The following is a 22,173-nucleotide window of genomic DNA, read 5'->3' as shown; positions in this document are numbered from 1 at the left end:
GTATTTATGGCTTTAGAAATAAGGTTTACAACCTTGTCATCTGAGTCTTTGATTCATGTTTATTTCTTCACTTGTTGCATTTAATTGACAGGTATGTACTAAAAATAAATTCATATAGTCCAAATCAAATATTTATATTTCATTTTCTTTTCTTTCTTGAATTGATAGAATCATCCAATTTTAATTTCAAAATTGTCCCCAAGTACATTTGTATTGAAATAAAATACTAGAAATCGTATCATTTAAACATTTTCAGTTTTAATTTTGGTAATTTAAACAGGTGTTTCTCGTAGTAAGTAGCGTCAATGATCTACACTTTGATACGGTTGAAATCCATACAATTAATGTTTAATCATTGTACAAATTAGATTCATAATATCATGACTACGAAAAAAATATGTTTTGTAGCTATTTCAAAATTGTGATCTCATACGTGCATATTTAACCGTAAATCGAGAAAGAAAAACCCTTTCCTCTACTTAAAGGGGTTTATAAATTGTATGGTTTTTTAACCTTGTTAAAAGAGGAAAGTACAAATAACGTTTTTTTATCATGACAAAAATAGGTTGTAATTTCAGTAAATTCAAATTCAGTAATGACATTAATAAATCTGAAATCGCTTTTTTACCAAGTCGTTCTGTAATTCCATGAAATATTTGTCACTGAACCATAAACAAACACCAATCATTAATATCTTAACCGAGCACTAAACTGTGCATCTAATTCACGGTATTGTATTCAGATCTGATGCACTGTGTATGCCTCAAAAGAATCAACTAAACGCAGTTAAGATATATATTTAAAATAATTTTTTCATCAAACTGGATAATAACCTCACATTAACGGGCGTACATTTCATAATAAAATTTACATAAAAAGACAATCACGTGTTGAAAATGTGCCATTCTATTGACATGTCTTCAATACTGGCCTTTGGATGTCCATAAGACAATGACAGTTTAAAGTTTAACCATGCGACATGATAGTGATATATAATTCAATAACCCCTTTCGATGGTTGTCTGAGTGAGCGTATATCAAAACATTTCAAAGGTGCTACTCAACAAGTATGCATAGTTTTACATCCCGTTCAAACTCGGAATTGAACAATTGACACATGTCAGCCAGTGGAAAATTGCTTTTTCCCGATATATTTCCTCAAACTTACACAATTATTTAGAATGATAAAGTTTTTGGACGTTGTTTTTTTTTTTTTTTTTAAATCTATCTTATTCTTGATAGTCTTAAATAACGGCAAAATATTTATATCTAATAGGTTGATATTCGTTTTCATTTTGAAAAGCAATGAAAGCAAAACAATTAAAGGGGAAACATCGCTATTAGTTTCACGAACTTATATGGAAAGGATAAAACAATCCCGAAAATTATAAATACCTTGAATTAAAACAAGTGTACAAAATAAAGTTTAATGGCAGTTCAGTAAAATAAATACAGACAGAGGGAATTAACGATATAAGAAACGATTTTTTAACATTTTTTCTCTTTCTTTTTTTTTCTCGGTCAATGGTCGAGGTTCCTTATCTAACAGAGGCCCATTCTTAGATCTTTGAATGATCGGGAATTTTCATGGACATTCTAAATAGTTTCAAAACCATTCAAAACATTATACGCAAGTAAAAGATACTAAATTAAGTCTATTCAAATTTAATTATCAAAGTCTAAAATACTTTGTCAAATAATCGTACTTTTAAAGTTTGAAATTTTTGATTTTTTTCAATATTATCCACACTAATGACAAATTTTAAGATTTACTAATCAAGCTATACAAATTATATTTTATAATATTCTATTTTGTTTGGAATCAAAAAGAGATTTTTTTTAAATTGATGTATATAATGAGTAAGATAAAATATTTATTGATGTTTATGTTATTATGGCGTGATGCAAAATGCAAACTTAGTAACAAGACTTAATTTATTCACAGAAATTAGGATTACTTGCACGTGACCTATGAAAGTATATTTATATGTTAACTGAAGGAATTACAATTCGACTTTGGCCGTTGGTAAGAAAGTATTTCCCTTAGTCATTCTCCGTTGAATTACGGTAAGTCGTAAAACTATTAGTTTAAAGCGTGAATCAGCAGAAATTAAAATGAACATTCTAAGTAATCGACTTAATGCAGTAAATTAAAAGTATTTAACAATTACATATTCTAAGCTATTCTTTCATATCAAAATATTGCTTTGGTATGTTTTTGTTTGTTTTTCTTTTCATATGAGATAATGATGCATACTTTTTTAAGAGAGTTCAAATAGATATTGATCCCGTTCTGTTTAAGTAATTAATCATTTACAATAATACAAAATACATACAATCATTTAAAAGTACATTCAGTTCGTTTCAAAATAATCTAAATCGTAAATATGCATATTTAAACCCTTGGGACATATGATGATGCACAAAATTTTACATCACATATCAAAAGAATACCGTATATGATAAATGAGTTGTCCTTGGTTATGATTAATTCTAAGCCGCCCATGATATGTGAAATTGATTGTAGATATATCTATTGTGTTTACTCTGAAAACAGAAAAATCGTAGCTTATGGTATACTATAACAGCGAGCTTTAACATTTTTTTTTTAACACTGTCGTTTTCAAAGAAGCTTCTGCAAATCTTAAGTAAATTGTGCAGTTTAAGTGACCACAAGAATGTCTTTGCATATCGCTTTGATCAATTTATTCATCTTTTTCTTCATTTAGATGATTCACTGGCCGTTCTATGTGCATGTAAAGTCAGTTAAAATATGTTTTTAATTCAAAAAATATAGGCGTATAAATCATTTATTTTAATTAACCCATCAAGTTTATCGGTTTTCCTTTAAACTTATAAATTATTTACTAACATGGTAATGTGCGATATGGGTTGTTTCAGAAATGTTTTTAAAGACAGCAATCATGCAGTAACAAAATGGCATTATGTTATGGGGTACTAAGTTTAGTTTAAACATGTTTATTTATAGTGGATTGGGAAACAAGTTTTGCAACTTATATTAATCCCTTTCCACTTTGCGGGTGCGAGTGCTGCCTTGTAGCGGCATTAGCCTACTCTTTTTCGAAATCTACAAGGGTGACTGTCTTTAATGTGCAAGAGATATGGCTCTCTCTTAACACGGGTCAGCCATTTATCGTCCCCTTCCGACGGACTATCATCGTTTCCTCAAGACCATACTCTCAAATGATGTCAAGGGAGAGCCGAAAATTTGACTAAGTAATACATTTTGTTGGCCGCACCAATATATCGAAAACCCAAATTCATGTGTAAACATTGAGTTTTAATTGTCCCAGAAGATGAGGCACTGTTCATAAATATATAGACAACGGTTTAAAATTCGTAGGCAAACCAAGCAGGCACTTCGACAGCGAAAAGATATTCAGTTTTGCATGCCTCAAATGCCAAACACTTTGAGTGTTATTTGCAGTAAAAATTGTCACGACCAGGAAAATGACAAAGCCGTAAGTAATGTCATAGAAACGACAAGGATATATTAGGAATCTACGACGAAATTTATGTTTCCATAGATAATCGAGACAGATTGAAAACCAGTTCATTATAAAGCTTAACATGATCACTGTAATTTTCTACTTAAGGGGGCTCGCGGGTCTAAATGATTTTTTTTATTTAATATAGGATTTCGCTATATTTTTCTATAAATGAACTTTATCTTATCCTTAATAGAAAAATGAAATAAAAAATTGGGGTCACCGTTCATTTACGCTCACAATCTGCCTTTGAAAGAAGCATGCATTTTTGTAAAAGTCCTTTTTTTCTGTTGAACTAATAGGAGAAATAGCGGTAATATCGAAATAAAAAAAGAACTAAATTACAGAAATCGCCCAAATTTTACAATTATTTAGTTTATGTACAGCTAATTCGAAAACAACAATAAAAAATATAGGTCACCGATGAGTTAAAAAAGACATTTCAATTTTAATGCCAAAAAAAGGCATTTTTGCACCAAAGGGAGATAATTTAGAGCTTTTTAAATGATATTGACTTTTTGAAAGTCACCTGGGGTCAACATGAATTATTTTTTTTGGAATAATTTTTGTACCATATGATAAAGTAACAACTACTAAAGGTAATTAATAAAATTTGTAATGTAAAATAAAAGTTTATTTTTTTTCTAAATGTTCGACTCTTGTCGGGAAATATCCGATATCATACTCGGACAAATTGTATCAGGTGATATGTGCATCAAGATTGGCGAAATTTGTTTTCCCTGTCAAAGAATGAGAAGGTGATAACAGGGAAACTGCAATTGTCGAGTTTGTTTCAAATCGTGAACTATAATTCTCCATGAGTGCCAATTTCTTTATAAGTAGACCTTGTCTATGTAGAGAAGTTATGAAATTGCTGTTGCATGTTTGCTTAATGTTGTTTGAAATCCAGAAACCAGTTTATCAATAACATGTAAAAGCAGGTTGAACTTGGGGAGTCAGTACTTGGCATATTTTGCGTACCATTACATTACATTGACAATAAAAATAATTATTGGTTACCAAACGTCCAGTGACAGAGAGTCCATGCTTATTTAGGACGAGAATAAATTGACAGAAATGAAGGGTACACAAAATACTTATGGGAAAATTGTATTTTTGGCCTACATCCACCTCAAAGGGTTATTGCAGGGGGATCTCAAATTTACAGAGAGCAAATCAAGTGCTATGCACGATATGCACTGGTCAGTCTAATACATGTTCGACAGTTAAAAAAGACGTTCACAAAACATGGAGCTCACATCATATGATTCTATGAGAACAAGAAAGGCGACAGCGTTGTTTCTATTAATTCAAATGGAACAAGAAGTGCAGCTATTACAGGCTCAGGATTTACTTTTACAAGTAAAATATTATTTTTTGTCAATTTTTCATATCAAGTAACATAATGAAAATCATAAACGCGCCTCGTACACCAACACTGCAGTTACACGTATATAGAGAAACCAACTTTTTCTTCATTATTCTGATTTTTTAGACGGGACGTATTATGGTATACCGTTGGCAGGCCGTCCGTCGTCCACACTTCGGACAATAACTCAAAAACACTTTCACCAATTTCCATGAAACTTAATTGAACTGTTTATATCTATTGACGTAAGCTCCCTTTCGTTTTTTTTAAATTTCAGATTTTAAGTTTTGGATTTATGGGGCTTTATTCATAAAAAAAGGGGGGATTTTCAACACTTCGGACAATAACTCAAAAAGGCTTTCACCACTGTCCATGAAACTTCGGTGAATTGTTTATATCTATTGATGTAAGCTCCCTTTCAATTTTTATAAATTTCAGATTTTAAGTTTTGGATTTATGGGGCTTTATTCATAAAAAAAAAGTGGGGGGAGGGGGGGGGGTCAACACTTCGGACAATAACTCTAAAAGACTTTCACCAATGTCCATGAAACTTTGGTGAATTGTTTATATCTGTTGATGTAAGCTCCCTTTTAATTTTTTATAAATTTCAGATTTTAAGTTTTGGATTAATGGGGCTTTATTCATAAAAAAGGGGGGATTTTTAACACTTCGGACAATTACTCAAAAAAGCTTTCACCAATGTCCATGAAACTTTGGTGAATTGTTTATATCTATTGATGTAAGCTTCCTTTCAATTTTTATAAATTTCAGATTTTACATTTCCGTGTTATGAATTTTTATGCTTAAAATAGGGGGGATTTTCCACTTTTGGGACAAAAACTAACACTTTCACAAAATTTTATGCAACTTTGATAAATTGTTTATATCTATTGACCTTAATAGTGCCATTTTTTTTGTGCATTTTTATTTATTATTTGGGGGGGGGGGGTATTGGACAGGGCTCACAATAAGTCTAGTTGATCATATAAATTCATTTAAAGCATAAAAGACAAGTTAAAGGAGCAACGGGCGTATCATGCGCTAAAGCGCAGCCCTTTATTTATGTATCGTCTGAGTTGATGTCACACGAATGTTAACTCCATAACCATTTTGGTTTTCTATAGATCTATGTCATATTTTGCCGCATTTGTTGCTTTCTTCACATCCTTCCATATATTTACCTCCATTTTCATTAGAAGAAGAATCAGATTGTCTGCTATCAGTTAGGGGAGGCGTCGACGCTTGTTGTTCCGTCTTTTGGGGCTTTTGGTTATGTTTATGGATTTCTTGTTCAATTTCGATCGGACTTCCAGTTCTTTGTTTCTTTTTCTCTGTGCTATGGGTATCCGATTCAGAACTTTCCACTTCTATATCTATTTTTCTTTTGGTCTTGTACTTTCCTGCTAGACTCATACCCCTCCCTTTTCCTCTTCCTCCCCCTCTCCCTCATTTTGGTGGAATTATATGCAGAGACTCAGAGTCAAGTTTTACCCTTCAAGCCCACGGTCTGCTGTCTTATGATTAATCCAAAAATGAAATGTACAATATAATATATATTCAAAATTGATCAGACAATTTAAAACGCGTGATGCCTTCGGCATGTAATTTAAATACATCGTAAGCTGTACGCGACGTCTTTTACACATCGTATGGCCATCGCGCCATCATCGTGTAGCCTTCGTAATCCATCGTGTAGCCTTCGTGATCCATCGTGTAGGCTTCGGCTGATATATGAAGTTTTAATACCCGTCTACGGTTAACCTTCGTATGTCCATCTTTTGCTATCGTATATAATTACGGCACCATCGTATAGACTTCGTTATTCATCGTACTTGCTTCGGTCACTTTTTGGTATTTTAACGAGATCGGGACCAACTTCGTACGAACTTACAATTTTCGCATTCGGGTGTCCATCGTATATTAAAACCGGGACAGTGTTACGCGGGCATAAAAAGTGACTTAACCGAACTACAGTTTGTACCTTTACCAAGTCAAACTGTCTTGATACATTTTTTATTCGATGTTGTTTGTATACATGTATAGAACATTTTAGGTTGTTTATATGTTAATTAATTACTTGGTTAAAGATTTCTGTCTTTCTGAAATTCAAATATATTTTTTAACTTTTATTTTGGAGAATCCGAAGTTTTAACACGTATTATGTATTTGTAAACTAATGCTGTAGGTAGTTTATTTATGGGTGGAACATTTGATGATAGTATTGTATATGGTAATGCGATCAGTTTAAATCGATCTTCTTTCCCTAAAAACCTTCAGAATTAACATAATCATATTAATTTCAATGTTGTACGTAAATGATAAGTGGTCCGGATTTTTAATCATCTTAGATGAGCTAGTAGTTTCATTGGTGTTAAATCGTGAGTAACGATGAATAAAAAATGATGTTTCCATTTTTACATTTACCTCACAAAGTGAAATTGAGCTTTATCATCGTTCATATGGCCTTGTCAATAATAGAACATCAGTGGGTAGTGTAAATAACCAGCAATAGAGGTCAAACAAGGGACATTTCATCATTGTATACATGTCGCTATTAAAGGTCATTCCATTTCAACTTTGTACATAGATCAGTGCAAAATATGCTTCTTGTGCATTTGCTATTTAGATAATAAATTTTATTTTTCTCCGTTTATTCATTTTTTTCTAGATTAGAAATTACACAGATTGAATATTAATACCCCCTACTTAGTTAAAAGCGTTAATCCCAAACAATGACACAGCAAAGTTATAAATATCGTCATGGTTTAAAGGTATAAAATGACCGATGAATATAAATTTATCTTCTTGCAAACCTGACAACCGTAGATATATTCTGGTATCAAAAGAAGTTATTTAGAAGTTAATCAAATAGAAAATACTTTTGAATAACCTACTTTGTGACCTCTAAACACATTCTACCACTTTGTCACTTAAAGTTCTTTGGAAAATGTCACAAGTTAATCCTGTGGATTGAACTTGTTGCCACTGTTATATCTTACTTCCTAATCAGAATTGACAATTATACAACGCATTATGAGCATCAACACTAGCGTGTCAATTGTATGTTACATCCTCTACAGCTATGCACAATACTGGGTTAGTCATTAAAGTTGGTCACCCAAGCCAACTTTACCAACGCCTTCTTCGGAGTTATTATTAATGGGAAAAGACACGTTAGTCACTATAGAACCTATGGCAAAACAACTTCTCCATTCAACAGAAACCAACTATTATCTTCATAAACCATTTAGTCATTGGTAAAATGATACAAAAATGGGAAAGCATCTTTCAAAAGTGAGCTCAGGATCTATGAACTGAAAAACCGATACTACGGTGACCTACAGTTGTTAATTTTGGGTATCATTTGGTCTATTGTGGAGAGTTTTCTCATTGGCAACCATACCACATCTTCGTTTTAAATAACTACAACGACGAGTCACGATGAAATTGTGTACCACCTAGCTGAGAATCCATTGTCATGATAGTTAATCCCAGTAAGAACATCGCAACCAGATTCCATTCGATGTTATTTATTACTTCTCATAAAGACATACAAGTTATCCTAGCTCTCATAATTTGGAATACCCTACCAGATACCCTAAATGTTTTCCCAAACTTAACATTTAAGACTGGGATTTAGACTGATTCGTAGATGCAGATTGTCGGATTGAATTGTAATGGAGGAAGAACATTTTATATAATATTGATTGATTGATGTTGCTGTTCACCACCTTACAATTGTGAGTTCTGAAAAAGATTTGAATAAAGAGGGAAAAAAATCTTCACAACAAACTACATACAAAGAATTTTCGAGCATTTCCCTATGTTCACAAGTTTAATATCATAAGTGACAACAAATAAGATCATCGCAATAGACAGACAATCTGTTGTCACATACATTGCAATAAATCAATTTACTAGATACGATGACGAATCAGTTTAGTTAAAGAAATCATCAGCTTTGACTTAAACAAGGGTTTCTTGTACATTGTAATTTATATTTTTTCCTCCAGTGTCGTGAATCAGCATTTTATTCTCAGTTGTTAATAACTTTGCTTAAGATATTACCTATACAAGTTAATGGACTTTTTTGTGTTATGTCACATCCGTATGATCTTATTATCAACAACGTATCTAACAGAAATTGATACTATTTGGAAAGCGCACTGTCTGGTAGTTCTTTTTCCTCATGACATAAACATCGGTCTCATATTTTATTTCTAAAGGTATCTATTAAAAACATCATTGTAATTATACCTTTAAATAGTAGGAGGTCCGAAAATAAGATGTTATTTTAAAAAAGTCATTTTATGACACACCTTCTTACAAAGAGATACAAAATTATATTTTAAAAGAAACTAATTTTATGTGACAGTAAAAGCGATGCGCCTTTAAAGATTTATTTTAGAGCTGAGGTTGAAACGGGTTTAAGTTAACTTCATCAATTTGGGAGACATCCGTTTACGTCACAACTCACCGTTGCGCCAATGTTACCTTTGCGCCAAAAAATAGTAAACGATTCCGCCAATGAATTTTTATACGGAAGTTCTCGTTTATCCAGTTTTAAGACTGGCAGTTTACATTGCTCAATGTAGTAGAAGCTTTTGTGATATTGCACAGATAACGTAAATTGGTGCAAACAAGTTCCATAATATGTCGCGTTTTGTATAATATTTGACGGAAATAGTACGTCTTGAAACTAGCAATACTCGCAAAAACAACGTAGTCATCAATATTTGCATGCATTTAAACAAATTCAAAGTATTCGTAAATAACCGAGTGATCAGAATGTACATTTTAGTTAAAATTTGATAAAATTGAGCATTTATACATGTATATAAGTTTTCAATAAAATACGTTGTATAACACATGTATACAACGGTTCACCGAGAGAAATTGCTAGACGAATTTTCATAGTAAATTCACAAGTCGAACTTTACGAACTTTTCTCAAATTTTACCTTTAGTCCCAGCTTAATGCACATTATTATGTAAAATTTCACACTGACAGTTTGCTCCCATAAACTGTGTGTAATAAATTAAAATTATCTTTTAACATTTCTTGGTTACTCAATTCAAAGAAAGCTACATTCAGGATGATTCTGCAGTTTTGGCATGAAAATTTTATATAAAAAGTATATAAATAGTTTATGTGGTCGTACATGTATATCATATTTAGTTTTGCATAACATAGTTCTAATTCTGTATGGTATTAATTTGCATACAAATGTATCTGTAAAGGGATACTTTATTGAAACCTCTTGTTCAGCATAGACAAAGTGTTATTGTTTACGTGCACCATAAATGCAACATACAGACAAGCATGTATTCTATTCGTTTATAAATTTGGTGGCGTCTTAGGGCAAGACTAGATACGTATACCAGGTATACACAAACACAACTGGTATGTTGTGTGGAGTAGAACCTTCCTGACGCATACACATGTGCAAGTATGGACCAAGTAAAATTTACAGAAAAAAATGATCATTTCATCTGAATTGATGTTCATTCTGTGTTCGTCAAAACGATGTTGGTTTGTAAGTGTTGTACATTATATGTACTTGGTCCTTTAAATCAGACAGGGATATTAACCTTTGACCTATAATCTTAAAATCAAAACAAAATATCAACCTCTCCCAGATGAAGTACAATTTAGCAAAGTTTAATTATCAAGATTGAAAGCAGAACTGTTTCCTATAAGGTTTCTGTAACACTAGTCATGTTATTTACCTACTTATTGAAACTAAATGAAGTTAACTCCTTACTATCATCTTCAAACTCTCTACTTATATGTTTTTTTCTGTTATTTCTATCTCTTGACCTTGAAACTTCTATGTTGTGACCTGAACCTTGGACATTGAATTTAACTTGAAGTGACTTAGACCTTTACATTACTATGCTTTATTTGACCTAGCCATTAGGCCTAAAAATTATTATGTTGTGACCGAGACCTTTGGAATTGAAAAAAAATTGTTTCTTAGACATGTGTTCTTGAAAATAAGAGGGTTCCAAGCACTCACTAAGCCTTAATGTTTAACGAAGAAATGAATGCAAAATTGTGTTGGATGTACTATAATGATTTACTTTAACACATTGCGACTTGGATGGAGAGTTGTCTCATTAGCACTGATACCACATCTTCTTACATCTATATTTTATATTACATATTAGCTTCATGTGAGTAAAGGGAATACAAAAGTAATAGATATCATTAAATGTAACATCACATGTCTTTTACATGTTACAACATAAAGATGTATATAAAATTATTATGAACTCTTGTAATCCACCATATCTCAAACAGTTAGACGAATTAATACCCATGGTGATTAAAATTTATTACTTATTTGCTTTACAAGGACCAAAAATGAACTGGTAAATGAAAAATTAATTGGTAATCAAATTGTTAAGTCGTCCTTGTCCAGCCTTGTAGACATTTTACCTGATTTCCCACGATACCATGTGTTGAAGAAAAAGAACGTTCTCAATTCTGCAAAGTCATCTAATGAAATTTTTCATGTGTACTTTTATGATCTGGCAGTTTTTCGTCTTTAATCAGACAATTAATTAATACCAGTTTAAACTTTTTTATCACGACTTTAAATCTCGCTTTTAAAGTGTTTAATTAAATTGGATTGAAAAATAGTATTGCTCGATTTATGATATATAAAAGAGAAACATTAAGATTAACTTATTGAATGTATTTTAAGGATTAATGTCGCATTAACTTCAAATTAAGGAAAATCAAATTATTGATAACATTGTCGTTAAATGTGAAATTAAATACATTATTTTTTTTTTCATTGCATCGTCATATATTGAACTAATTCTTCTTATATAATAAGAACCAAGCACTGCTAGCTTCATGATGATGACTTAACCACGTTTGCTTGGCATTTACCTAAGATATCTTTACAAAATAAGAAATTAACATAGCTTGATTACATGTAAACAAAAGTAAAAAACGGTGAAGGTTATGTCACTAGTCAATCGTTAAACTATTAGAGCATTCATGGATATTTTTTTTCAAATTACAGTCACGTCCGCATGAGAGTTTGCTGTAATATACATGTACTCGAATGATGTATGTTTCCACATCCGGGTGTGCTACACAAGTGCATTTGATTGTGGTTTACTACGTTAATTGTTTAGATATACATACTTAGTATATACAGTAACATGCATGTATATATATAACAGTTTGTTTAAAATCATCCTGTTTTGTGTTCATTTGAAATAAGTTACTTTTACACCTATGATTAATAAATGAAATTCTATATGTCATCCTGATTGCAGATTAAACACGTGTTACTTTTGGTATTATGCTTTTTAAAAAACAAATTGAAAAATTCGATCTTTACGTACATCACTCATATAACTATCAACAAAATTCGATCAGATTATGTTCAACAAATGCATAAAGATGCGCATCATTTATTAAATTTAAATAGAAAACTGTCATATCATGACAGTATAAATATAAAAGGAAGTCGGTGATTTTTCTCCTATTCATTGTGTACATGTATAAAAGTTAACATAATTATTCAAACTTGACTTAAACCCCGTTCTAAAAAAAACTGCTGAATCACTCTCAGTCATCTGGCAAGTATATAACGTGCCAAAATAAGTGCGAGTAAATAATAGATTAATTTTTACACAAAACATTCATTAGTTTTCGCTTAAATTAATTACATTCACAACGTGTGACATAAACAACCAATGAAATTCCCAAATTGTTTTGGATTATTGTTTAAGAAGATATAGATAACAATAAAATAAGGATTGACAAGTACAACTTCACGAAACAACTAACATAATTTTAAAATTAGCAGTTTAAAGACGGTAGGATTTTTTTATTATTAATATTTTGATTATAATGTTAAAAAGGATATCATTTTTTGCAACCTGCACGTATAAAATTGATATTCTAATATAACAAAGTTTGTACAGCATGCAGTTATTTAAATGGTATAAAAATAGCGCATTTTGTCCGTTAAATATAAATATTTTTGTGTTCATGTATGAAAACACAAACACTTTTTTTTATTATTAAAATTGAACAGCAAAAATTATCTGTTTTGAGGCAAATAAGGCAATTTGCCAAATTCAGGAAAATTAGTCAATTAAATTCAGTCACTAGACTTTTCCTTTTAGGAGTTATTACCCTCAAATGACGGTATTTACCATTTTGCGTTTGGAATTGAAAGCTATTGACAGAAAAGCTAATAACTTTCAGCAAGGCATCTACAAATAAGTCAAACATGGCCGAAATAGTAAATCGACTTCTTATTAAAGTTATTTAACTTTTCAAGATTGCTAACCATCTTTTCGTATTAGGTGGAACATTTATTACAAAGTGGTATTTTACATCTAACTCCCGAGCAACATGTTTTCGTGGTCATCGATGTTTTTACACCAGAAAAAGTTTCCAGATCTAAAAAAAAATGTAAACAGTAACTATTGTGTTTACTCTGTATGGACTGCACAAAGAAAACACATGCATTTCATATGACGCTGAAGCAGGCAGTTTCGTTCTTACCCAAATAATACGTCTGCTTTATTCCCCATGCGCTCCCTATAAGTCAATTGATTGAAGGCTATTTGGTACTTAGCGAATTATAAACATTCAAGTTTATCTTTCTCTGTCCTTGTACGCCCATCAAAATTTTGACAGGACGTATTATGGTATACAAATGTCCGGCGTCCGTCCGTCTGTCTGTCCGGTTTCCACATGTCGCACCGTAACTTGAGAACCACTTATCCAAATAACATGAAACATTACATAGTTGTTTCTTATGATGATCAAACGTTGTGTATACTTTTTGATAAAAATAAAATTTTAACTTTTTTGAGTTCCGGGACTTTAACTAACACGGGTATGTTGTACACATGTCACGTCGTATCTCAAAAACCACTTATAATGATTATTGCTTAAAACTTTACACACTTCTTAGTTATATTAATCTAAAGATCTGTATACTTTTTGGTGATGATTTAACATTTATCAAGTTTAGAGTTATTGAGTTTAAAAAGGGGGAGGGTTTCACATGTCGCACTGGATCTCAAAAGCAATTTATGATAATTGCTTAAAACTTTACACACTTCTTAGTTATAGTTATCTAAATTTCTGTTTTTTTTCTTGATAAGTTTTTACGTGTCGCGCCGTATCTCAGAACTATTTATGATTATTGCATAAAACTTCACACACAAGACGAAGGCGTATCATGCGCTGGTGGCGCAGCTGTTTATTGGTCTAGTTTAAACATATTTTATTTGCTGAATTAAAGCAAAATGGATTAGACACAAGTAAATCATACTTATGAAGTCTTCTCCATAATACAATATAAAGTTACAATAATAGTATAATATAATGGACATGCATATAAAACAAACAGTTTATACAATATAATACTAGCTTTCATAGGTGAACAAAGAGGAGACAAAGTAAAAAAGGAAAAAGAAAGTTTATTGGTCGATGCCATGACGGTACGCACGATGTTTGGTTTAATGGTGGTGAAATTACGTCGTTTTTCTTTCATATTTGCCAACTTCTTTACAAAACGTCAAAATTTTTATTAAAACAGATTTCATTTCCTCGGGTATTTTACACTTGGATATGTCTACAAGTTTAGTCTGGGATCCTGGGTAACTGATCGACAGTATCGACGAAGGATTAGATTGGATCAGGATGCCAGGCTGTCCTCCAGTTTAGAACACCAGCAAACTACAGTGTATTGCCTCCTAATTAATAAACAGAAGTGATTGATGAGGTCTCTCACATTGTTAGGAATCTGTATACCTACAGAATAGTATTAGGAGTAATATCAGGAAAATAGATTGCATAAGTAGTTCTAACGTTGTATTTAAAAGTATTTGCTTAATTCTTTTAGTAATAAAAGTATAATAATTTTATTTATAGCCATGGAAATTTCAAGAAAACTAAATCAGTTTGGAGATTATGATGATACTACTGATATGTCTGTAGATGACTGGGGAGAGAGATGGAACAAATCACAAACACAATTTCATGTTTCACGAGCTCATCCGTATGTATATTAACATTTCATATTTTGAACATTACATATTTTGATATATACGTAAACAGCATTTCGAAAAAAGCATAAACTATGTAAGAAAACATTTGAAGTTACTTCAATTTGCATTGGCAAACTTATATCATCCAACTCATCTTATCTGGTGTTAATCTCATTCACATTTATATCCCTCATTGTACATTCAAGAGGTACGTTAACTTTCTTTTGCATTTGTACCTCACAAAGAGGCTTATAAAATGATACATTAAAGATCAATTTCAATATCAGAGTCTGGATAATATGTTCGGAACATCTCTATGTTTTGTGCATTTGATAAGATAATGCTCATGCAAACTGTTCAAATATATTTCGTAAAAGGTTCCTGTTCTGAATAATCCCCAAAGCATTATACTTTATTTAGGATGTTAGAAAAACATTACACAGCTTTGACCGATGGAAAGTCTTCACAGCGGATCTTTCTGCCGCTGTGTGGCAAGTCTATTGATTTGAAATGGTAAGTTATAAAATACATTATACAATATATTCGTAATTTTGTTTAAGCTTGAATATTTGTTTTAATGTTACCATTGAAACTGTTTTTCTGGTACACTTTTATGCGCTTTTGGATATCATACAACCACTTTTGGTTTGACGCATGCACTAAAGATATGATTTAAATTATTTAAATATCTTAGGATTGATTTATTGTCTGCCACTGTTCAAGCTATTTATTGAAGATATTGTATTTGCATTACTATATTTATTCACGGGTTCATTAAAAGGGACAGATAAGTTTGACATATATACTTTGATACTCGTCGTGAGGCCGTTATTTGCATTTATGAAAGAACGTAAATTTAAAAGAGATGAGAAAGTGCATCATTTTTTTTATGAATATTACACTTTAAACTTGTGTATCCCTCTTCTTGCACCAATAAAAAATAAACGTTAGAACCATAATATCTTCAAAACAATCAAATCTTTGTATTTTGACTGCCTAATGTGTTCAAAATTCCATGTAGCTAGGTAATAAGAGCAGACTATATCAAGGAAAACGCTTGAACAAAGACCACGACCAATTTGTATTCTCAGCATCTTCGCTAAATACATCATGGTATTACAAAGACTGCTTCGTTCAATTAAATTAATTGTTGTTTCATTAGTAAATTTTTTTTAAAATACAGTTGATTTCAGATAAGTGTTTCATCGTTGTTAACTACTCTTTAGCCGGGACTTATCTTTTGTTAAGGGCTGCTAACTCTCTCTCATTAGGTGGCACAGTTTTCTGTGCTTATATAAAATAAATCTGTCAAAGTATTCCCCCTTTACCTGTGATAAAACAGTATACTTTTTCTGGTACATGTATATACAAACATTTGAATTATTCTTATTTTAGGTTAGCCGATAAAGGTCATGATGTGGTCGGATGTGAAGGCGTTGATCTAGGCTGTCGAGAATTCTTTGAAGAACAAAACATTCCATACAAAACAGAGCCCATTAACGGCATTGACGGCCTCCTTTATAAAGTAAGTATTACAGCTCAATGATTCATACTACAATGAAAAAAGGAGCCCCTTATAGAAAACGCCTGATTTTGATAGTGTACTCATGTACATACGAAAATATTTCTCGGGATGCGATTTTATGTATAATGCAATAGAAATGCTCTTTTTAAACCAGAAGAAAAAACAAATTCCATGGTTGTCGTGTGATGTGGAATAATATATTTGTTTTTCGTTAATTGTTTTGTTCATAAATGCATGAGCTCGTTAGTTTTCTCGTTTGAATTGATATAAAAATTGTTATTTCGGGATCTTTTACAGCTATGCATGATGTGTTTTGCTCATTATTGGAGGCCGAACAGTGACCAATACTTGCTAATTTCTAAGTCATTTGGTCTCTAGTGGAGAGTTGTCTTATTGGCAATCATACCACATCTCTTATTCTAATACGGAAAAAATAAAACAAGCCAAAAGATTTAAGGATAGATATACATGATGCCCACTATTTTATACAGTACACTTTTTTGAATTTCAGGCCACAGATGGACGAAAAATATCAATATACAGATGCGATTACTTTAAATTGTCAAGGTAAGAATGATTAATTAAACACTAAAATCATTTAGTATTAATATTTGGAATTTCCAAAATGGCCGCCGTTGCCATGGAAACTTCAGAAATGTGAAAATTTTCAAAAAGCTTCAAAATTGATAAAACTTCAAACAATTGTTGCTTACCATATGCAGACATTACTTTTGACTTTAAAATTTCTAAAAAGGCCGACGTAACCATGGAAACAGAAAAAATATGAAAAATATGAAACTTTACACATGCACACGTTATGCAGCATCATGGATACCACAGAACAATGATTTGGGGTCCGTTTTGGTCACTTTTGTGTTAGCATCCTTACACAGGATTACTTTTTTAGTATTAATATTATTACATATATTACTCCCCAAATTCATTTAACCTACTAACAGTTAGTGACAAATACTATATTATTTTATGATCAATGAAAAGAGGAAAGAATATTAGGAAAATGTACATGTGAACTTTTTAAGGTATAATTCTGTCATGAATACCATCTAAAAGAAATGGTCTTTTACGCCTAGATAGAGTTGCGCATTAATTTATGTGAGAGATTATACTATCATTGATAATATGTCTTGTGTTATTTCAGCTCTGTGATAGGAACGTTTGACTGTGTTTGGGATAGAGGATCATTTGTTGCTGTAGGTGCACACATGCGTCAAGAGTAAGTAAGATTAATAACACTATGATTGATTTGACACAAAATATGACACATGAAGCATTTTTTGAATATTTCAATTATTCAGCGATGGTTTTGTCTTTGTTTAGTGAAATCATTTGCAGTATTTAATTTTATAGTAAACCAATTAAAACATCTTTAATTGTCGAACTAATAAAATATAATAGATATATTTCGTCTTTGTCAGATATTGATACAATAATACATAAAATCAAATTTGAATACCTCGATTTTGATCACAAATAATTACAGTACACTCTCTTCGTAGGTTTGCGAGAGAAAAAAAATATATGAAAAAAATTATATCTGAATAAAATCAAAATAGAATAGCCGAGCAATTTTGCCATGGAATACATAATCTGTTAAGGAACGACTAAAATTGTAAAAAATACTGTTCAACGGGCGACAACTCAAATCTGTAATATGGCTTTGTTCATTACCAATATTTTTGTTCAAGCGAAAATCGATTGCAGGCTATAAACAGATATGAAAGAATCCGTTCATTTATAACTTGTTTCGGCAATTAAAGAATGATAATAATGCTCCTGCCCTGCAAAAATTAAAATATAGAAGTTCGTCAATAAACATTTGATGACAAACAAATCATCTCTCAGAAAAATGAGAATGTTGATTTCTAGATAAAGATTCAATTTGAATTTTTCCGATACTTTCAATACTCACCGGAAGTGAAGAAGATTTAGATATAGAGACTGATGAAGAGGAACTTTCGTTCCTGTATCAGTAAAAGAACCGAACTTAGTTAACCTAAGTAAGTAATACTTTTCATGAACACAGTCTTCAATACGAAAGCGATTTACAAAAGCAAAAAGGCCAAGTAACACTTACGAATTAATTAAAAAATTAAATGCACATTACATATTGATTGTTCACATTATTTCATCTTACAGATTGATATTTCAAATGCTTTTTCATTACAGGTATATTAATGTAACTATTCCCCTTCTAAAGAAGAACACTAAATATTTACTGGACTGCTTTTTGGTAGATAACAAAGTGTTTGGAGGTATGTTTGATACTGATAGCCTGAAATTTGTTTTGACAAAATAATTGGGTTATACCAAAAAAAAAGTAAACTCAAATAAACTACAAGAAAATATATTGATGATTGTTAACTTGTTTTTGGTGTTTAACGCCACTTGAAACACTTTTGGCTATATTTTGAAGGTCAGATTGTATTAATGGAGGAGGTTGTAGTGTCAAGAGAGAACTACTTTTGGCAGGAAAACAGACAACCATAGTCAATTAAGATTGGAGTAGATCACACATGCAACATCCGGGATTCGAATTCACAACCTCAGTGTTGACTGGCTTTTAGATGAGTTACTTATATCCCTCGGTCATATTACCAGCTATAACAACAACATAATTTTTTTTTTATCTTAGTTTTATGTGAGGTATACATTTTGTTTTACACCTAATTACTCCATTACAGGTCCACCATTTAACTGTACTGAACAGGATGTCAAAAAATATTTCGGTAAGTTATTTCTCTTCTTAATTTAATGATCATATTTAACTGATAACTTGTTTGAAGCGATGGTATTAACACATTTAAATTCCTTCTTTATAATTGTTATGACATAAAAAGTACACCAACAAATGTCAATGCCGAGAAGACAATTCTACAGATTTGTATCTTCAGCATATCTGTAGGTTTAGAGATAAGGAAAAATAAAGTTTAGGCAATCCTGCAGGTACTAACAGTGTGTCCATAGCCTGGCGTTGCAAGGCAACATTTCTTACCCATATCAAATATACACGGACTTTTTAGTGGCAATCTTAATTTTGTCGACCTTCTTCACAGACGGCCTCTATTACAGGACTTATTTATTCTAGACAAATTGTTAATTTTTTCTTGTTCTTTAAAACATGTATGAAATATTTACCACAGGACGTTAAGCAAACAACAATAAAATAATAAGTATTTGTATCCCTTACATGCTGAATAAAATGCTATAAGGTTCTTACAAAGTAAAAACTCGTCAAATATACCAGGTTTCTAGTTCATTTGAAGTAAAAGTTTAATTGTGTTCTCTTTCAGGAAAAGCATGTTCATCACGAAAAATCGATACAAAGAATGCATTTGGAAAGTGGCAGGAGAGTTGGGGAATAAAGTCTTTCGTAGAGGAGGTGTATATGCTAACAATGAAGTAGAAATGACACGCGGTGCATGAATGTGCGGATTGTAGTTATATTAAAGGCAATAAGAACGAGATCATGTATAGCTTACTCCATTTGTCATGTTTATTGCATAATTTTCAAATGGAAGAACTATTTCAACAGCATTACACCATCCTTGTATTGTTTTTCATATGTTTATCAAATACATTTCACTTGTCATTGTACCTTCATCATATTTGCTATATTTGCATTCTAAATTGTTCGTTAGGCAAACGAAACTTCGAATAACAGTGAAGAATATATGAGATAAATTTGGAGTCTACCTGGTTCTTTTCTTAGCGACTAAAGAAAAGTTAGTTATTTCAAAGTGTAATGCTCCAATGCTGTTCAATATTCGTTGCTTACAAGAAACAACGTTTAACATTTTATTGTATTTGTCTTTTTTGTATTATTTGAAATACTTTATGATATAAAAAAATAAATGATGTTTGTATAATTTGTATATGGCAGAAGATTGGGCGAAATTTGACGTTTCCATGATAAACATCTGCTTCAGTTATATTCGCATTCCTAAATTGGTATATATCATTCATTGTGAACCATTTATAAAAACAATACATTGACTTTATTGACACTCATACCATATCTTCTTGTATCTTTATATCAATAAAAAAAATAGGAGAGTAGAAGCCAAAATAAAAAAAAGAAAGATGTGGTATGATTGCCAATGAGACAACTATCCACAAAAGACCAACATGACACAGACATTAACAACTATAGTTCACCGTACGGCCTTCAACAATGAGCAAAGCCCATACCGCATAGTCAGCTATAAAAGGCCCCGATAAGACAATTAAAATCAATTCAAACGAGAAAACTTACGGCCTTGTTTATAGCATTATCCACTCAGTAGTCAATGTTTCAGTGCTGACATTTTTCTAACAAAATGTTAAAAAATTCTCTGTTTATGAATTAAGAAACTGTAAGAAACTAACTAAGGATCCAACTCCCTCCTGAAGGCAAAGTTGACCTTATAGATGAATTTGGCTATGTTTATACAATGTGCCTTTTCCTTGCGTATTTTATTTTCAGAACAAATGAAGCTAATAAAGTATCATCTTTATTGCCGAAGCAGTTTTCAAATGAAACTAGAACACACCCGCGAAATCGCGGGTATATACAGCTTGTGGACTGTTGTAGGATGATTTTTTTTGTAAAAAATAGTATGTATGGGTAATTTTATGAAAGGTATCAACAGCCTTCTTCCTTGTTCAAAAGTCCGATATTTGTTTCCTATCTGTTAAATTCAAATATTTTCGTGTGTCTGGCCTCAGACCACAATTATTCTTCTCCTTTAATTGCTTCAATGCTGCTTTTGGTAAAAGTTAAATAAAATTAACAATTTGCACCGTTTTAAACATGAAATAAATCTAACTACTTATATATAGACCATTATTAGTCTAATAAAATATGCATCTAGGACAATCCGTCAGTGTCTTTTTTTTTTTTTAAGCCTCATGAAGATGTCAATGGTAGGATATGCATCATGTATAAATGACTAAGGCTAATTTGAGGGGTGGTCGGAGGGTCCTGATCCCGAAATCCCGCGCTAAAAACCATGAAATCCAGAAATGCAGAATTAAAGGAAATGCATATCCCGAAATCACGAAATCGAAAAATATATTCCCGGATCCAGTAAGGATCAATCCCCAAATCCCGAGCTTAAAAACACACGATCCCGACGCCCCGAAAAATGCTCGCCTACTCTTAATCTCTACCTAACTTTCATTTTTGCCAAATCACTATTTTCCCTTTCAACAATAATTTTGTATGCCCCATTTATGGGCATTATGTTTTTAGGCTAGTCTGTCCGTCCGTCCGTTCGCTCGTTCGTCCGTCCGTCAATGTCTGTCCCGCTTCTGGTTAAAGTTTTTGGTCGAGGTAGTTTTAGATGAAGTTAAGCATGTTTTACTTATTTTAATACATATGCAAGTGGTATGACCCCTTAAGTAGTAAACATTTCAAAGAAAACAGTAGACAGCATGTTTTACTTATTTTAATATGTATGCAAGTGGTATGACCCCTTAAGTAGTAAACATTTCAAAGAAAACCGTAGACAGAATCAGGGCCGACATTCTATACTAACATAGAAGGTCCCTGACAGAATACAGATAGTCTCTATATATTAAAGTAGTAAAATCGTAGTTAACATGTCGATAAACGCGAAAAATAATTATCTTCTCTAAGGAGGTACAATAGTTGTGGTTCTTGCGATCTAAACACCGTGATATGAATCGCGAAAAATAATAGACCTCCGAGGAGGTATAATATTTGTGATTATTGCGA

At 31.8% G+C, this 22,173-nt stretch overlaps 1 protein-coding gene across 2 annotated transcripts; it reads left to right on the top strand.

The window, feature by feature from the left end:
* Window positions 1–1,953: 1,953 nt before the first annotated feature.
* On the top strand, window positions 1,954–20,263 carry LOC134722512 (probable thiopurine S-methyltransferase). 2 transcript variants are annotated; one of them, XM_063586136.1, is made up of 9 exons: window positions 1,954–2,066; window positions 14,796–14,922; window positions 15,332–15,424; window positions 16,307–16,436; window positions 16,948–17,003; window positions 17,596–17,670; window positions 18,624–18,709; window positions 19,139–19,183; window positions 19,748–20,263. In XM_063586136.1, the coding sequence occupies exons 2-9, from the start codon at window positions 14,798–14,800 to the stop codon at window positions 19,858–19,860; spliced, it is 723 nt and encodes a 240-aa protein (XP_063442206.1). In that variant the 5' UTR covers window positions 1,954–2,066; window positions 14,796–14,797; the 3' UTR covers window positions 19,861–20,263. The 2 variants fall into 2 exon arrangements, with proteins under 2 accessions (XP_063442206.1, XP_063442213.1); XM_063586143.1 differs by lacking the exon at window positions 1,954–2,066 and adding an exon at window positions 12,456–12,718.
* The last annotated feature ends 1,910 nt before the right edge of the window (window positions 20,264–22,173 follow it).

This window comes from Mytilus trossulus, chromosome 1 (assembly GCF_036588685.1).
Source record: "Mytilus trossulus isolate FHL-02 chromosome 1, PNRI_Mtr1.1.1.hap1, whole genome shotgun sequence".
NCBI lineage: Eukaryota > Metazoa > Mollusca > Bivalvia > Mytilida > Mytilidae > Mytilus > Mytilus trossulus.
This window is presented reverse-complemented; position numbering and strand designations above follow the sequence as displayed.

Coding starts and splice junctions, on each gene's coding strand:
- LOC134722512 (XM_063586136.1), top strand. CDS start 14,798: ATGGAAATTTCAAGAAAACTAAATCAGTTTGGAGATTATGATGATACT. Junction 15,425..16,306: donor AAGTCTATTGATTTGAAATG/GTAAGTTATAAA, acceptor TTCTTATTTTAG/GTTAGCCGATAAAGGTCATG. Junction 17,004..17,595: donor GATTACTTTAAATTGTCAAG/GTAAGAATGATT, acceptor GTGTTATTTCAG/CTCTGTGATAGGAACGTTTG.